General features: G+C 35.0%; 1 protein-coding gene across 1 annotated transcript in view; it reads left to right on the top strand.

Annotated features, from left to right (window-relative positions):
* The window catches only part of LOC129216447 (transcription factor RFX4-like), a 68,931-nt gene extending 53,980 nt beyond the window's left edge, over positions 1-14,951 (top strand). Inside the window, exons 17-19 of the mRNA XM_054850661.1 lie at positions 3,688-3,784; positions 12,923-12,978; positions 14,738-14,951. Coding sequence (XP_054706636.1) covers positions 3,688-3,784; positions 12,923-12,978; positions 14,738-14,951 — 367 coding nt within the window. The remainder of the gene's footprint in view (positions 1-3,687; positions 3,785-12,922; positions 12,979-14,737) is intronic.
* The last annotated feature ends 277 nt before the right edge of the window (positions 14,952-15,228 follow it).

The raw sequence follows: 15,228 nt of genomic DNA, 5'->3' as shown, positions 1-15,228 counted from the left end.
AAAAATAGATTCTTAGAAATTAGCAGTGTCCCAAGGTACAACACTCTCCCGTAATATAAAACTCTAATTTTATCTCCCACTTAAGTTTGACACCCCAGAAAAATGCTCAGGCACTCTGAGCGTGAATCCGTGTCAGGGAGTTCTTTGCCATATGAGTGATTGCAGATATACATAACATAACATAATACTCCAGGGTCCCCCGTACCTACCACTATGTGTGGTTTAAACGGTTGGATTGGGGGTGAGTTTGATCGAATCTGCCATACGAAAGGGAATGATAGAAGAGCCCAAGCGGAGCATAGAACAACCCATTATCGTATCCAATCCTTAACCGTAACCGAGTTATGGTAGATATAAGGAAAATGAGTAAAAAACAAAATTCTGAGAAAAAGACCGGTTTCTGAGATTCTTGTAGGACCTACACCAAAACAAGTACATATTTGAAAAAAACAGAGTAAACCCTACAAAATGATTTTTTTTCCATCAAGATAGTCGCATTTTACAACGAGCTACAAGTTTTGAAACATTGGACACACTCAGAATTGAAATGGTGCCAGAATTTTCAATTGGCATTTTCAGAAACAACCGTATGAGCTGCAATCGGGAAAATCTACCCAAAACTGGCCCATTTCACTAGCTTTCAGATAATACAACAACAAATCATATTGGGCTTTAAGTTCAGCAGAAATTCAGGCTTTTGTTTGAAACAAAAGCCTGGTTTGTTTGGTTGTAAAAATCTGCATTCGTTGGAAAAGGAAAACCAGCGAAGAGTTGCACTTTTCTGTTTCTTGTAAGCATGTTGCTTTCTTTGTTTAAGAAAATGATATATTTATATCAAAATAATAGTTTTAACATTTTATTAAAGGAAAAAACACATGATATAGCAATAAGTAAAAATAAAAAAAGCATTACTTTCTCATGCTTTTCACAAAGGAAAAATTAATAATAAAGAAGTTATATAACATCACAATCACATTTAATCAATCTTAAAAATTTACAATAGATGTTAAAATTTGTCGCCGCCACTCCTGATACATGCCCTTGCCTTTTTTCGAACGGAAAAAACCGTTGCTCTAAATGAAATTTTATTTCTTAGTTTTACTACTATTCCGTCAAGCCGGTTGCTCAGTTTCTGCAAACTGGCTACTTCTGTTTTGTAAACTTCTTGTTTTAAGAATCTCCAAATAAAGAAGTCCCCTAGAGTCAAGTCTGGTGGTCTATGCGGCCAAGGAATGAGGCCCGTACGATCAATCCATTGAGGATACTCTTCAGTCAGAAAATCCCGAACGGCATTTGAAAATGAGCAGGGTTACCATCATGTTGAAAAATGATTTCCGCTCTCTCCAAACCAAGAAGGGGCCAAGATTGTGGTTCAGCTGATGTTGAGGAATATGTGCTGGACCGAGAAATGAAATACCCAAGTAAGAGTTCACGCACGATTGCTAGTGAAGGTGGACTTTCACAAAGTTATGAAAACATAGCAAAAAAAAAAAGGATCAATCACCCTTACCATTTCACACTAGTACAAGAACTGCGCAATTCAGATTTAAAAAAGCAAGTAACATTTTGCAGATGGCTACTAGGCTGAGACATTGAAGAACACCATTTCCTAAGAAAGATACTGTGAACAAATGAATAATTGTTCACTAGAGGGGGCATCATAAATTTGCAAAACTAGCTTTAATATGCTGAACATAATCATTTTTTAACCCGAAGCTCATCGTTCCAAACTCGATTCAGCTAAATGTTTGGCGTAATCGGAGATCATTTGATTGGTCCATATATGTTTCGAAGTAGCTTAACAGGAAAAACATAGAGTTCATTGAACATCATTTGCCTGGCGTACTTCAATGGCTACTACTACCTGCTATTCCTGCTCCAGAAAGAGCGAAAATCATTTTCCAACATGATGGAGCCCCTACACATTCTTCAAATACCATTTGAGATTTTCTGACTGAAGAGTATCTCCAATGGTTTAGTCGTACGGGCGCATTCCTTGGCCACATAGACCACAATTTCAGCATTTATTGTAATTTTTTAAGATTAATTAAATGTACTTACTCATTGATGTTATGTAACTTTTTTATTATTGATTTTTCCTTTGTGAAAAGCACGGGAAAGTAATGTTTCTTTTATTTATACTTATTGTTATATCATAATTTTTTTGCCTTAATAAAATGTTAAAACTATTATTTTGATATAAAAATATCATTTTCTTAAAAAAAGAAAGCAACATGCTTACATGAAACGGAAAATTTAAAACAGAAAAGTGCAACTCTTCGCTGGTTTTCCTTTTCCAACGAATGCAGATTTTTACACTGTTTCAAACAAAAGCCTGAATTTCTGCTGAACTTAAAGCCCAATATGATTTGTTGTTGTATTGTCTGAAAGCTAGTTAAATGGGTCAGTTTTTGGTAGATTTTCCCCATTATAGCTCATACAGTTGTTTTTGAAAATGTCGATTGAAAATTTTTGCACCATTTCAATTCTGAGTTTGTCCAATGTTTCATAGCCTGTAGCTCGTTGTAAAATGTGACTATCTTGATGGGAATAGTGTCACTTTGTAGGATTTAGTCGCTCTTTCCAAATATGCATTTATTTTATGCGTAGGTTTTACAGGAATTTCAAAAATCGGTCTTTTTCTTAGAATTTTTTTTTAACTCATTTTCCTTATATCTACCATAACTCGGTTACGGTTAAGGATTGGACACGATAATGGGTGGTTCTATGCTCTGCTTGGGCTCTTCTATCACCCCCTTTCGTATGGCAAATTCGATCAAACTCACCCTGTACAGTCGAATAATACTTAATGAAACCAAGAACTGCAATTAACCCTGAGTGAAAAAGCAGAAAAGATTAATCTAAGATGTTCAAACTGAACAGTCTACAATGAAAACGAAGAGCAAAAAAACCACTAGTTACACAAACCCGTTTACTGAGATTATAAAATGAGTCAAAGTAGATGTTCAAGTGGGGACCAAGTGTGGCTGGGCACGATTGATAAAGGTAAATGAAAGACTGTTGCACACAGAGTAGAATACGACCCTTAAGTTTCCATGGTAAATATTGTTCGTCTTAACGAGTACATTTGCACCTTTAATTTTGTAAAAGCCCTTTTTGATAAATAAGAGGTGCATCAAAATCCTGCATAATATCACACGATCAATTGAAGGATTTCTTGCAAAAATAATTAGTTCCAAATTTCCATCTTCAAACGGTTCCAATCAAAACTTAAAACACCAAATCACATTCTAAATTTTCAAAAAATTCATGACTTCGCATGTATAATTGCATTTAGAAGCGTACAAGGGGAAATGTTAAAATACAAAAAGAAAAAAGTGGATTGGTGTTTTGAGCTGTAATGCAGAACTTTTAAAATCATTGCAAGTGGAGCTACCTTTTTTTTTTTTTTTTTGCTGCAAGCCCTTCAATTGTATGTTTACTAAACATTTGAAAATCAGTGATTAAAAAAAAAGAAATTAAGGATTGTTGTTTAGATTTTATTTTGAATTTAATGTGTAAACATCGTAACTCACCACTACACTTGTTCTCGAAAATCAACTCGATATTTTAGCGGGTAAAACAAAGATTAGGATTTATGAAATGAAAGTGACGCTTCTTTCTTTTTTTAATGGCTTTACCGCTTTTGAGGACTTTGAAGTAGATATGTAACGTCTCCTTTTTCAGTTTCTACCCCAGCAACAGTTCCTGTGATAGCAGACGATCGTGGAATTCGGCATCACGTCATGAAAATAAAGCGTACAACTATCAGCAAACCGCTCAGGTAACGAATGTTTCTTTTGAATGTGGCAAAACCAGTGGCCCACACAGGAATTTTGCAAGGGGAGGGTCCAAGTTTGAAAGTCCCACTCTCATATCATACCCCAATACGCCGTCAAACATATTAGCTTGATTTTATAGATTTTCGAGAACGAAAAACAGTGAAAAATAAACTATCAAATAAATAATTAGTTTTATTTAATGAAAAAATAATAACAAATACTTAATTAAATTATCAAAAAGCAAAAAATTAAAGCTTTACTTTTCTTATAATTCAAAAAAGGAAACAACAAAGCAAATTTTCGTTGTAGAAGTACCATATGGTTATGGAAGCTCATAGAATCTCATTTTAGTCTGTTCATCTACAAAACTAAAAACATGGTTATTACAGTGTATTCATTAAAAATCAACATTCTGCTTCTTACATGCAATTCATTATGGAAAAGTGCACAATGTTTTTGAAAATATTTTAACATGAGAATTTTATTTTTTCACTTGTTAGACCTTAGATTATTGTTACCTTTGTTTGAAGTTATTTTACGTAAAAAAATACTCATATAATCGTAATCAATTGGGGGAAAATAAATGCAAGACCTATGGAAGGGGTCCGGACCCTCCCTTGTGTGCGGCACTGGACAAAACTGACTACATTTCTGCAGTGCCGGATCTAGGGAGAGCAACCCAAGCCACGGGAACTTCTGAAGGCTGCAAATTCAAATTAGTATAGCGATTTCTTTCTTTCTTTCTTTTCTTTTTTTTTTTTTTTTTTTCATAAAATTCGATATAAAACTTGAAGGAAGATGGTTGAGAAAGGAAGTTTCGTGATTTGCATCGGTTCAGAAAAATCGAAGATCCAGCACTGCATTGGGGTTGCCGCTATTTTGTTCCCTTATCATTAAATATAATCATTTTTACCACGCCAATACAATATTTGATAAAAAATATATTTGACGAAAGTAAGTTCGTAAAATTTATATTGCAGTCTTAGTGTTTCCGAATCTGATTCAAATGCATCGAAACTGCGTTTGAACTGTGATGTTGCGCGCTATAGCGCGCATAGATATATCTATAGCGCTGAACATCTATGACAATCACTATATGGAGCAGCCTAAATTTATTTTCTAGGGGAGGAGGGTTGGTCATGTGTATAAATTACCATGCTAGGATTGGCATTATCAGGGGTGTTTTCATAAGATATACTCCATACACGCTGTATACTATCAAACAATTTTTAGACATTATGTATATGATCACATACACATATTGTGCATAGTGGAATACTGGAAGTACCCTCAGAAAAATTGATAGGAACATCACTGGTGTGTTTAAACAGAAGCTCTGCATGCGGGGTTAGAATTCCTCTAGCTGCTGTACTAATGAGAATAAATCTTATATCGGAAGCCATTATAGCCCCAGCGTGATTGTGTTGTGAATCAGATCGGTATTTCTAGACAAACTCTCGTTTCTGTGACTCTTAGTTACACTTGAAGCAAGTCAATATTGATATTTTTCCTTTTCGTTTTGATTCTATTAATCTGTTTGTAAACACGTAGATACTGAAAATAACTAAATTGAAATTTCATTTAAAAGCAGTAATTGCCTGCGTGTTTTACCGAGCAGAGCAGAAAAATGGAAAAAGAGACCTTTTGGTAGCAGATCTATTAGTAAGAAAGATATTTACAAAAACAAGAGCAAAAGGGTAGGAGGAAATAAGCAAATAGACTTATTTGAATCATTCTTTCGAGTAAAAGTTCTGAATCTTGCAGTGAAGGTTTGAATTAAGACAAATCTAAAGACGAAATAAAAGACTAAAAAAAATTAACTTGAATTCTGAAATTTTGAATTCAAATTATGTTTTTCGCAATCTCGAGTTGCGACAGGGCCCTCCTCATTCTCTATTGTTTCTAGAAACAGCTCCTGTCCCCCCAAGCCTACCCTTCCTCCTGGGTGGTTACGTGTGTATAGTTGTGTGTGTGTGTGTGTGTGTATGACCGCGTGCGTGCATGTGTAGGCTTGTGTGTGTGTGTGTGTGTAGACCCGTGTTGTAGACGTGTGTATGAGGTAGGACATGGACAACTCCGACCAGGAGAAACGGATTTCAGGAGGCAGTGCTCGGAGCCGCGCCTGCAGAGGCTGGTGGGCGGTGGTGCTGGTGTCCATGGTCCAAGCTGAAAAAGGAACCAAACTCCAAGAACGATCAAATGAAAGCAATAAGCAATCGTGATTGCTCAACAAGTTATTGAGCCATGAGATTAGATCCAATGAAGTTATCGCAAAGATGTCTAATTTTAATTAATGCCCTTTTGAGTTGCAGAGTGTAATTGGAGTCCATTGCAGAAAACAATACCTGTGGTTGAAATTATATCTTTTTATTTCCTACATGGTGATATAATACAATGATATCCTTGGCGAGCTATTTACATATGAAATATAAAATTGGAAAATAAGCTCTTTCGAAGCATAGATAATTTAGAAAACATGCAAAAACCATTACAGATAAATTTGTAATATGACTAATGAAGGGTCATTTATCTAACCGAGGTTCCATTAATTTGAACGTTAGGTTTGCTGACACAGTTTACAATCTTAAAATGCCTAATCGAGAGCATGATGGCTAATAGCCGACTCGCTGACCAAGAAACTAAAATATGTCGCCTTAAAAGAGAGAGAGCAACTGAGCTACCCCAAAGCAACATATATAGCCAGAGAGTCATTTGCATGGATTTCAAGACATGCATTTGAGATGCGCATTTCCCGATGTTAGAACGGCGGCCTATCAAATGAAAAAGGAACTTCGTCATTTCATGACGTAAGGCACGCATCTAAAATCGGGAAATACGTTAAAATAATTGAAATTAGCATTTGAAACTTTGCAAGATAAAAGAAAAAAGGGATTTGGTTAAAGCCAAATATATCAAAATAAACGTAAATAATTGATAATATTATTTGGAATTCCCAACACAAGTCAGGTCTAAAAATAAAATCAAGAAATGAATTCACAAAAGGTCATTTTCAAAAAATGTAAATGAAAAGTAAATTAGACTTCAAATATAAAAAATAAATGCAAGACGATTTCTTTCTTTTTCTCATTTTATGTCTGGGGACGGAATGAGGAGTGTTATTTGATGTGAATTATTTTACCGAAATGAGGAAAAAATAATTGATGTTATTTTATCATCTGACCTTTACATTAATTACATTGCATATTAACAACCAGCAATTTATCTTTTAAAAAAAGAGTTTCAAATGTATCATACAAATAAATCCAAACGCTGGAAATAGTTAAAACTCATCTGTGAACTGGCATTATAACTTAATAAGTTCTGTACGTTCCGATTTTATGGCTGAATAACTTTTCGAAACTTTTTGATTTTAATCAGTAAAACAAACAACAAAAAAAATTTACTAGTTGCATTTATTTTAATTATAAACAATACACTACTTTCGCATTATTATGGTGTGTGTCTCTTGCTATTATTATGTCTTGAGGAAGAAAATTTCCGATTTCTCAATACAGATATAGAGTTGTAAAATGTTAGCATATTTAAGAATTTATTTATTTTTTTAACCGACTTCAAAAAAGGAGGTTATGATTTCGTATTGCGGCTTTTTATGTGTGTTTTCGAATTATTCCAACACCACTGAACCGATTTGAAAAAAAAAATTTTTTTGTTTGGAAGGGTATACTTCCCAGATGGTCCCATTGTAATTTGATCTGGATCTGATTAGGGGTCCCGGAGAAATCCAAGAAACTTAAAATTTCATACGTCATGGTCACATGGTGTTGCTGTGATCGGTGTATTTTCACACCTAAGGTTTTGGCTTTCTCTTGAACGATATTTAATTCTCGCGGCACATGGATGATTAATTTTCTCAACAATGCGCCGCATGGTAATTTTTTATTATAGGTGTTACTAATGTATTTATTACTGCGTAGCAAAGCAGTAAATTAAATATATTTTGCTACTTTAATAGTTGAATCAATTACCTTAATATTTTATTTACTAATAAATATTTTTATTTAGGCACTAAAATATAAAGTTCTTTATTTAATATTCCAATTTTTAAATATATTTAGTGTTCAATTGAGGAGGAATTGAATACAGAACACCCCTCTCCCACGACCCACGATTTAATTTATATTCTTAAATAATATACATTATAACTGTGTATGATTTCTGAAGTTTGACCAAAATTCTAGATTTACTATTTCACGATGCCGCCAGTTCAATTTGAAATTAGGGTTATATTAATTAGCAGGCTTCAAAAAAAGGAGGAGGTTCTGAACTCGTCGGATTTCTTTTTCCTTTGTACAATGTTCCATAAATACTCGAAGACACCTGTACCCAGGGGCGTGCACAGGGAGGGAGGAGGGACACCTGTTTGCCCGGGCCCGAACCTGGGGGGGGGGCAATATTTTTGTAACTAACGGTGAAATATAGGGGTAAACAATATGGAGAGGGGCCCGGAAAAGTCATTTGTGATGGGCTCCAAAATTTCTGTGCACACCCCTGCCTGTACCGATAAGGAAAAGTCTTTTTTTGTTTGAAACAGCATAGTTCCTCGGCGGTCTAATATTAATCAAGTTCAGGTTTGATGAAATTGAAGGAACTCTTCAAATATCCTACTCACATTTAAATCGATTTGTACTTTATTAACTTTGTATATCGTCTATCTTAGTGAACCGGTTTTTATGCCTTTTTTTTTTTTTTGTTGTTGTTTAGTGGTGGTTTTGTTTAGGGGTGGTCTAACTTACGTTCCATATCTTTGATTTACCCTATTCGTTCTGTAGGGAAAAGTTAAGGGTAAAACAATAAATTTCATGCAATTTCCCTCACAAACGATTAAATATAAAACCCATTGATAAACAAAGGCCATAAAACAAAGGTTTATACTTTCTTTACCTATAGTTAAAGAAAGTACTAAAATATATATTATTAAGAGTAATGATAATTAAAATTTTGAACTAAGGATTCTCTGAAACAAACATAAATTCATTCTAGTGGAATTTTTAATCTTCATCTATAGTGGGGCCATGTGAAGAAACATGCGACTTTTATCACGAGTTACATGACACTAATTCCGAAACATAAATTACAATTTACAATATTACAATTCTTAAATTTACAGTCGTCGGAAGTCTCGGAGACGCTCGCCGTGTTATTTACACCACTAAAAAGCAAAAAATAAATTATTTTTAAATAAAAAAAAACCGCCTTCAAAAAATACCCAGGAACTAAAAAGCAAAAAATAACTGATTACACTTACATTCTATTTCCTACCCAAACATAGAAATGAAATTTATTTTACAATTCCAGTACAAAAATCAACTAAACACCGAATTATAAAATAAACACTGATTTAAATTACCATACGATGAATTATTTTAAATACCTAACTAATTATATACGATCTCTTAATTTTTAATAACCTTTTGAAATCGGGGCCTCCTATAAACAACTACATAACGTAATTGAGTAGGTTTAGCTTTAAAGACGAATTTCGCGTTTAGTTAATTTAGTGTTTAATTCAGGATTCGGTGGGTTGTCAGTTCAGTGGCGGATCCAGACTATAGGTTTGGGAAGGGAACTTTTTCAGCAATTTATGTTTTTTTTTTTTTTGGGGGGGGGGGATATGATATTACTTATTAAAAAATAACCATGAAATTTGAGCTATACAACTTATCCTCTGCGTCTTAACGCTTCTTATAAAAAAAAAAAAAACGTGCATTACAAATTCTGCAAGTGCAGTTCTCAAAAAAAAAAAAAAAAAAAAAAAAAAAAAAAAAAAAAATAAAACCGTTTTGCTCATTGCTGTATTTGTATTGCTGTTTTTATATTTTAATCTTAAAATGTTCACCAACTGGTAGGGGTTCCAGGGGTTCTCCCCCGGAAATTTTTTGAAACTGTAGTCCTAAAAACAGTTCTAGAGTTCTCTGATGAGGTTATACGGGGAGGAAAGGTTCGGGGTGGGGGGTCTTCGGTGGAAATTTTTAGAAATTGAAGTTTTAAAAAGCGATAGTTGTTGACTGTAAGGTAAGAAATGGAACTTTTTTGGGGCTTACCCCAATAGTTTTTTTTTTTTTTTATTTTTATAGAATAGATCTAAATCGATCACCCCTCCTCCCGATATTTCGAAATTGAAGTTCCAAAAACGCAGTTACAGACAAACTTTGATGTTACGAGCAGTGGAGTTCTGGGGCTCTTCCCAAAAAATATTTTGAAACTGAAGTCTTAGAAAACGAAGTTTTTAAGCGATATTAGTGACGAAGGATTTAAACGCTCTCCTACCCCTTAGATTTTTCGAAATTGTAATTTTTTTTCATTTTTATATTTCCTACGAGAGCATTCGGGTCTTTGTCCGGAAATTTTCGTAATTGTCGTCTTAAAAACGTGACTGTAGACCATATTCGGTAACGTTAGGAATTCGGCTATTTTTCAAATTTGAAGCTCCAAAAAAGTAATATTAAATGATTCTCGGTGTTTTCAGAATGTGAGGTGTTAGGTAGTCCTCCCCTTGAAATTTTTCGAAATTGAAGGCCTGAAAACGAAATTTGAGTAGCTTTTGAAAGGTTTTGGCGGGGGAAAGGATACTTGTAAAGAATAGCATTATGAAGACTTTCTTATTATTTTTAAACTGAATAGAAAAAAGGAAGAAAAAAAAGGAAGGAGGATAAAAAAAAAAGAAGGTGCGGGATGTAATTAACTGATCAATAATCCGCCACGATTTAAAATTTTCAAGGTTCTTTTCAATAGAAATTTAGATTATTTTCGCAACATTTTCCCCCTCGTATTAAAATAACTTCGTCTTCCCCATGTAAGTTTTATTCTTCTCTTAAATTATAATAAATGTTTTTAAAAACATTCTAATCAGCCTTCTGGAGCGGTACCCCCCCCCCCCCTTTGATTGTGCCACTAAATTGTGGAAGCTTTACATATAATGATACTCTACACCAAATAAATACAAAAGACAGTTTAAACAGGTTTGTGTTCAAAAAAACTTATTTTAAAAGAATAGTACTGAAAAACAGATGAAAATTTTTCCTACCCTCTGTTTTAAAATTTTTTAGGTACACGTGGGATTTTTTGGGGGGAGGGGAACATTTCTCCTCCGTGGATCCGTTTTCGCTATAGTCTAATCGCTTTTCCAGGAGCCTTTCGTCAAGTTCTAAAAGACAAATAAAAAGAAAAAAAAATCCTGTACTCTGTTTTCTGAACAGTCTTAGGATCATTTGGGATTTTTTTGAGGGAAAAGGGGAACATTCCAAAGTTCTCCTTCTGGGATTCGCTTTTGCAATTCTCTATTCACTTTTCCTTGTGTCTTTCTTCAAGTTCAAGTTCTAAAAAACAGAAGAATTTTGCTCTGCTGTGAAAATTTTTAGGTACACATGAGATTTTGGGGGGAGGGGAACATTTTTCCAGTTTCCCTCCGGTAGACCCGCTTTTGCTATTTTCTAATCGCTTTTCCAAGAGCCTTTCTTTAAGTTCAAGTTCTATAAAACAGAAGAATTTTCCTGCACTCTGTTGTGAAATATTTCAGGTATTTCTGAGATTTCGGGGGGGGGGGGGGGGGAGAGCATTCCCCCTGTTCCCATCCGTGGATCCGCTTCTGCTGTTGCCTAATTGCTTTTTCCTGGTTCCTTAGTTCACGTTCTAAAAAACGGAAAATTTTCCTATACTCTGTTTTCTGAACAGTTTTAGGTACTTTTGGGATTTTTTTAAGGGAGGAGGGAAAACTTCCCGCAGTTATCCCCTCTTTGGATCCGCTTTTACAGTTCTCGCCCCGCTTTTCCTGGTGCCTTTCTTCAAATTCAAGTTTTAAAAAACGAAGGAATTTTCTTGTATTTTATTCTGAAAAATGTTAGGTACACTTGGGATTTTGGAGGGGGAACGTTCCCCCAGTTCCCCTCCCGTGGATCCGTGCCTGTGTCAGTTACGTTATGTAGTTGTTTATAGGAGGCCCCGACTTCAAAAGGTTATTAAAAATTAAGAGATCGTATAAAATTTGTTAGGAATTTAAAATGATTTAATCGTATAGTAATTTAAATCAGTGTTTATTTTATAATTCGGTGTTTGGTTTAGTTGATTTTTGTACTGGAATTGTAAAATGAATTTCATTTCTATCTTTGGGTAGGAAATAGAATGTAAGTAATCAGTTATTTTTTGCTTTTTAGTTCCTGGGTATTTTTTGAAGGCGTTTTTTTTTATTTTATTGAAAAGTAATTTATTAAAAGTTCTATTCATTAAGTTAAATACCAGCCAGTTCTAGCTCCCTAGAACCATGTTTGAAATACGTAATAAAACGAGCTGATGTGTGCATCACATGACTTCCTTTTACTCCAATTTAATGTCATTTCCTCATTATTGCCATTTTTAATGTTTCAATAGTTTACTCTCTAAATATCATCAACAAAGGCCAAATTGAAACCGGATTTTAAAAAAAAAATCGCCAAATATGTCGCCAAGTTGGTGACAAAACTTGGTGACCAAAAGACTGGCGATATATCGCCAAGTGTCCGCCAAATTATAAAACCACTTGAGTTTACATCGAAATCAATAATGATTTCCCCCCAAAAAGGGGCAAAAGACCCCTTTAGAAACACCCAAATGCAACCAAAAGGGGAGGTGCACAGCTAGACTCCACTAGGAGTCTACGTATCAAATTTCAACTTTCTAGGACATACCGTTCTTGAGTTATGCGACATACATATACGCATATCCGCACATACATACATACGTACATATAGACGTCACGAGGAAACTCGTTGTAATTAACTCGAGAATCGTCAAAATAGATATTTCGCGTGTCTATACGTTCTTAGGCACTTATCCACGTGTGGTCGAGTCGAAAAAAAAAAACATTCATTCGGGGTGAGTAAAATGGAAATTAAGGTCGATTTCTGAGTGAATTTTTTTTTTTTTTTTTTGCATATACAATACTTCCTTTTTTGTAAAAGGAAGTAAAAATGACTGACAGCATAGTGCCGATAAATAAATGAGGAACATCTGAGTAATATTATTTCTTTCGACAGGTAGTTTTTCAAGTTGCCATTTTTTGTAACTTCATACGACTTAATGAACTTATCTCTACAGGCGCTCAGTATTCTCTGTTTATTCAATCCCTCTCTCTCTCTCTTTTACAGTATCTAATTGTGAGCGATGACGGATCGTCTTCGATGCCACAAAGCTCCCACCAAGGGTATGGCTAAGATACTACTCATTAACGTAATTACGTTTCTGTAAATTTTGAAGCATTTGAATTAAGTTCTGTAGGGTGTCCACAAAAGAACTCCGAGGTTTTGAAGCAATTTTTTTTATAATGTTATACAGGATGAGGGTGAACATCATCACATGAAGACAGCTCGGTTTCGGTGGATCTAGATTAGAAGCCGAGCAATTCCTAGCCCTTCTTGGAGGCTAAAAAATAGACCCTGCCCTTTCAATTCACCTGTTGTCGAATTGCATATCCAATAATTTCCGTACATGCAAATTGAAGTAGGGTGGTTCTCTCTTTTGCTGAAAGCTGACAGGACTTTCCTCCGTCTAAATATCAAGGAACTGAGGGAAAACATATTAATAACTCGTCACTTCTAACTTGTCACTTAAAACAAAACCATAAATGTAGTTTTCTACATTAAAAAAAATTAAGAAAAGCCACAAAGCTACCTAGTGTTGAAAAAACATACTGAAAGTGGTGTGCATAAAATTAGATGAGCTACTCATTTCTTCAAAGTTAATTGATTTGACCTAATTCATTTCGTTAACTGCTGCTGTTAACTCGATATGATTTTTTTAAATCCAAGGAGCTCTTTTATCGACGCCCCGCATTGCCATTACGTTACAGTGAAACCCCGCTATTCGTCTACCTCTCTACTCGTACTACTCGGTATTCGTTCAACGTGTTCAAGTAATTTTGAGTTCGTCATTCACTCGCTTCTTCGCGATTCGAACAGAGTCACTTAGGAGTTGGTCGAAATGAGCTGTCTGTTGAAGAACTCTATGAATTGCAGATTGCACAGGAGTAGCAACAGGAGAACTTTCTTCAGATTCCTGGAAAATAGTTCTTCAACCACAAGAGAAGGAAAGTACAGTAAGAAAGCAGAAAGAAGATGGTAGTGAGAAAAGCATTTCCGTTGCAGAAATTTAAGAACTATGTTACCACTGGGTAGAAACACAGAGTAGTTGAAAAGAGCATCATAGCACAGCTGTGGTCAAAGGAGCATCAACGTGTTCAACGACAATGTTATTGGTCAAAGGCAGACAACATTGGATAGGTTTTTAGAGAAAGAATACACCGAAAGAGAGAAAACACTTGAAGGGCTACTACCTGATTTTTTTCATGGAAGGAGACTACCTTTTTAAACAGTAGGCCAAAGTAGGTTGGAATTTTTAGGTTAGGAGATATGTTGCTATTATGAAATTTTTTACATAAAAAACTCAATAGAAATGAGAAGTACAACTATGCTACTACATTAAGTATTGAATAGTCTCCATAAGTAGTGACTTAACAAACTCTTGGCTGATATAGAACTGTTTCTACATGTAAAAATCGGTGAGGTTGTAATGACACACATGTTAGCACAAGGAATATAAAACCAGTTGTGTTGCTTCTTGTGGAGAGCTGTTAAACTGCTTGGTATACTTTACTAAGTCTATGAGGCTGCTCTAACGGATTCTATCAAAATATGTTTAAAAATTGCTTCCTGAAGCTTTACAAAGAACGTTGTATCTTTTTCCCAATTTGGGCCAAAAAAGTAGCTCGCGTTTACAGTATATCTTTTGTGGAAATTGATTGAAAAAATGATTCGCCACTCGAACTGCTTTCTGGAATGAATTGTGACGAGTAACGAGGTTCAACTGTACTTACTTTGCTCAAAAGGTTTTTTGTTTTACAATTTTCTGTTTCTAATAAGACACTCAACTTTGAATGTCATACTGACGTTCAGTTTGCAATCTAGGTACGAAGACAGCTACAATCGACAGGAAGACAGCTTGCCAGAGCAGAGCGGACCGTCATCCATCATGTACACGGCTTCGGGTGCCATCTACCAGAGCTACACCTTCGTAACTCACGACAGCGCACCACAGGATGTTCCCCTGTCGGCACCCGATAAAAGAGTGCATCACCACCTGACTCTCAGGATGGATGGAACTCTGTATTGCGATGGCTGAGCGTCATCCAGAAAAGAGCTGTACATACATAAAAATATAGACATTGGGGGGATAAGAGAAGGAAGCGCAATCATCTTTTTGACCTCACAAATATATCGCAGTCACACACAAAAATGGAGGAATATGTCAATATAGATTTTAAAGTTAGAATTGATCTCGAATACATTCTAGAATCGTTTGATATAATAACTCAACAAGGAAAGAAACAATGTTTTAACACTTTTTTGGGTTAAGATATGTTAGAGAACAGAAATTTATTAGGCAAGCTGTTGAAAAA

The sequence above is a fragment of the Uloborus diversus genome, chromosome 2 (assembly GCF_026930045.1).
Source record: "Uloborus diversus isolate 005 chromosome 2, Udiv.v.3.1, whole genome shotgun sequence".
NCBI lineage: Eukaryota > Metazoa > Arthropoda > Arachnida > Araneae > Uloboridae > Uloborus > Uloborus diversus.
This window is presented reverse-complemented; position numbering and strand designations above follow the sequence as displayed.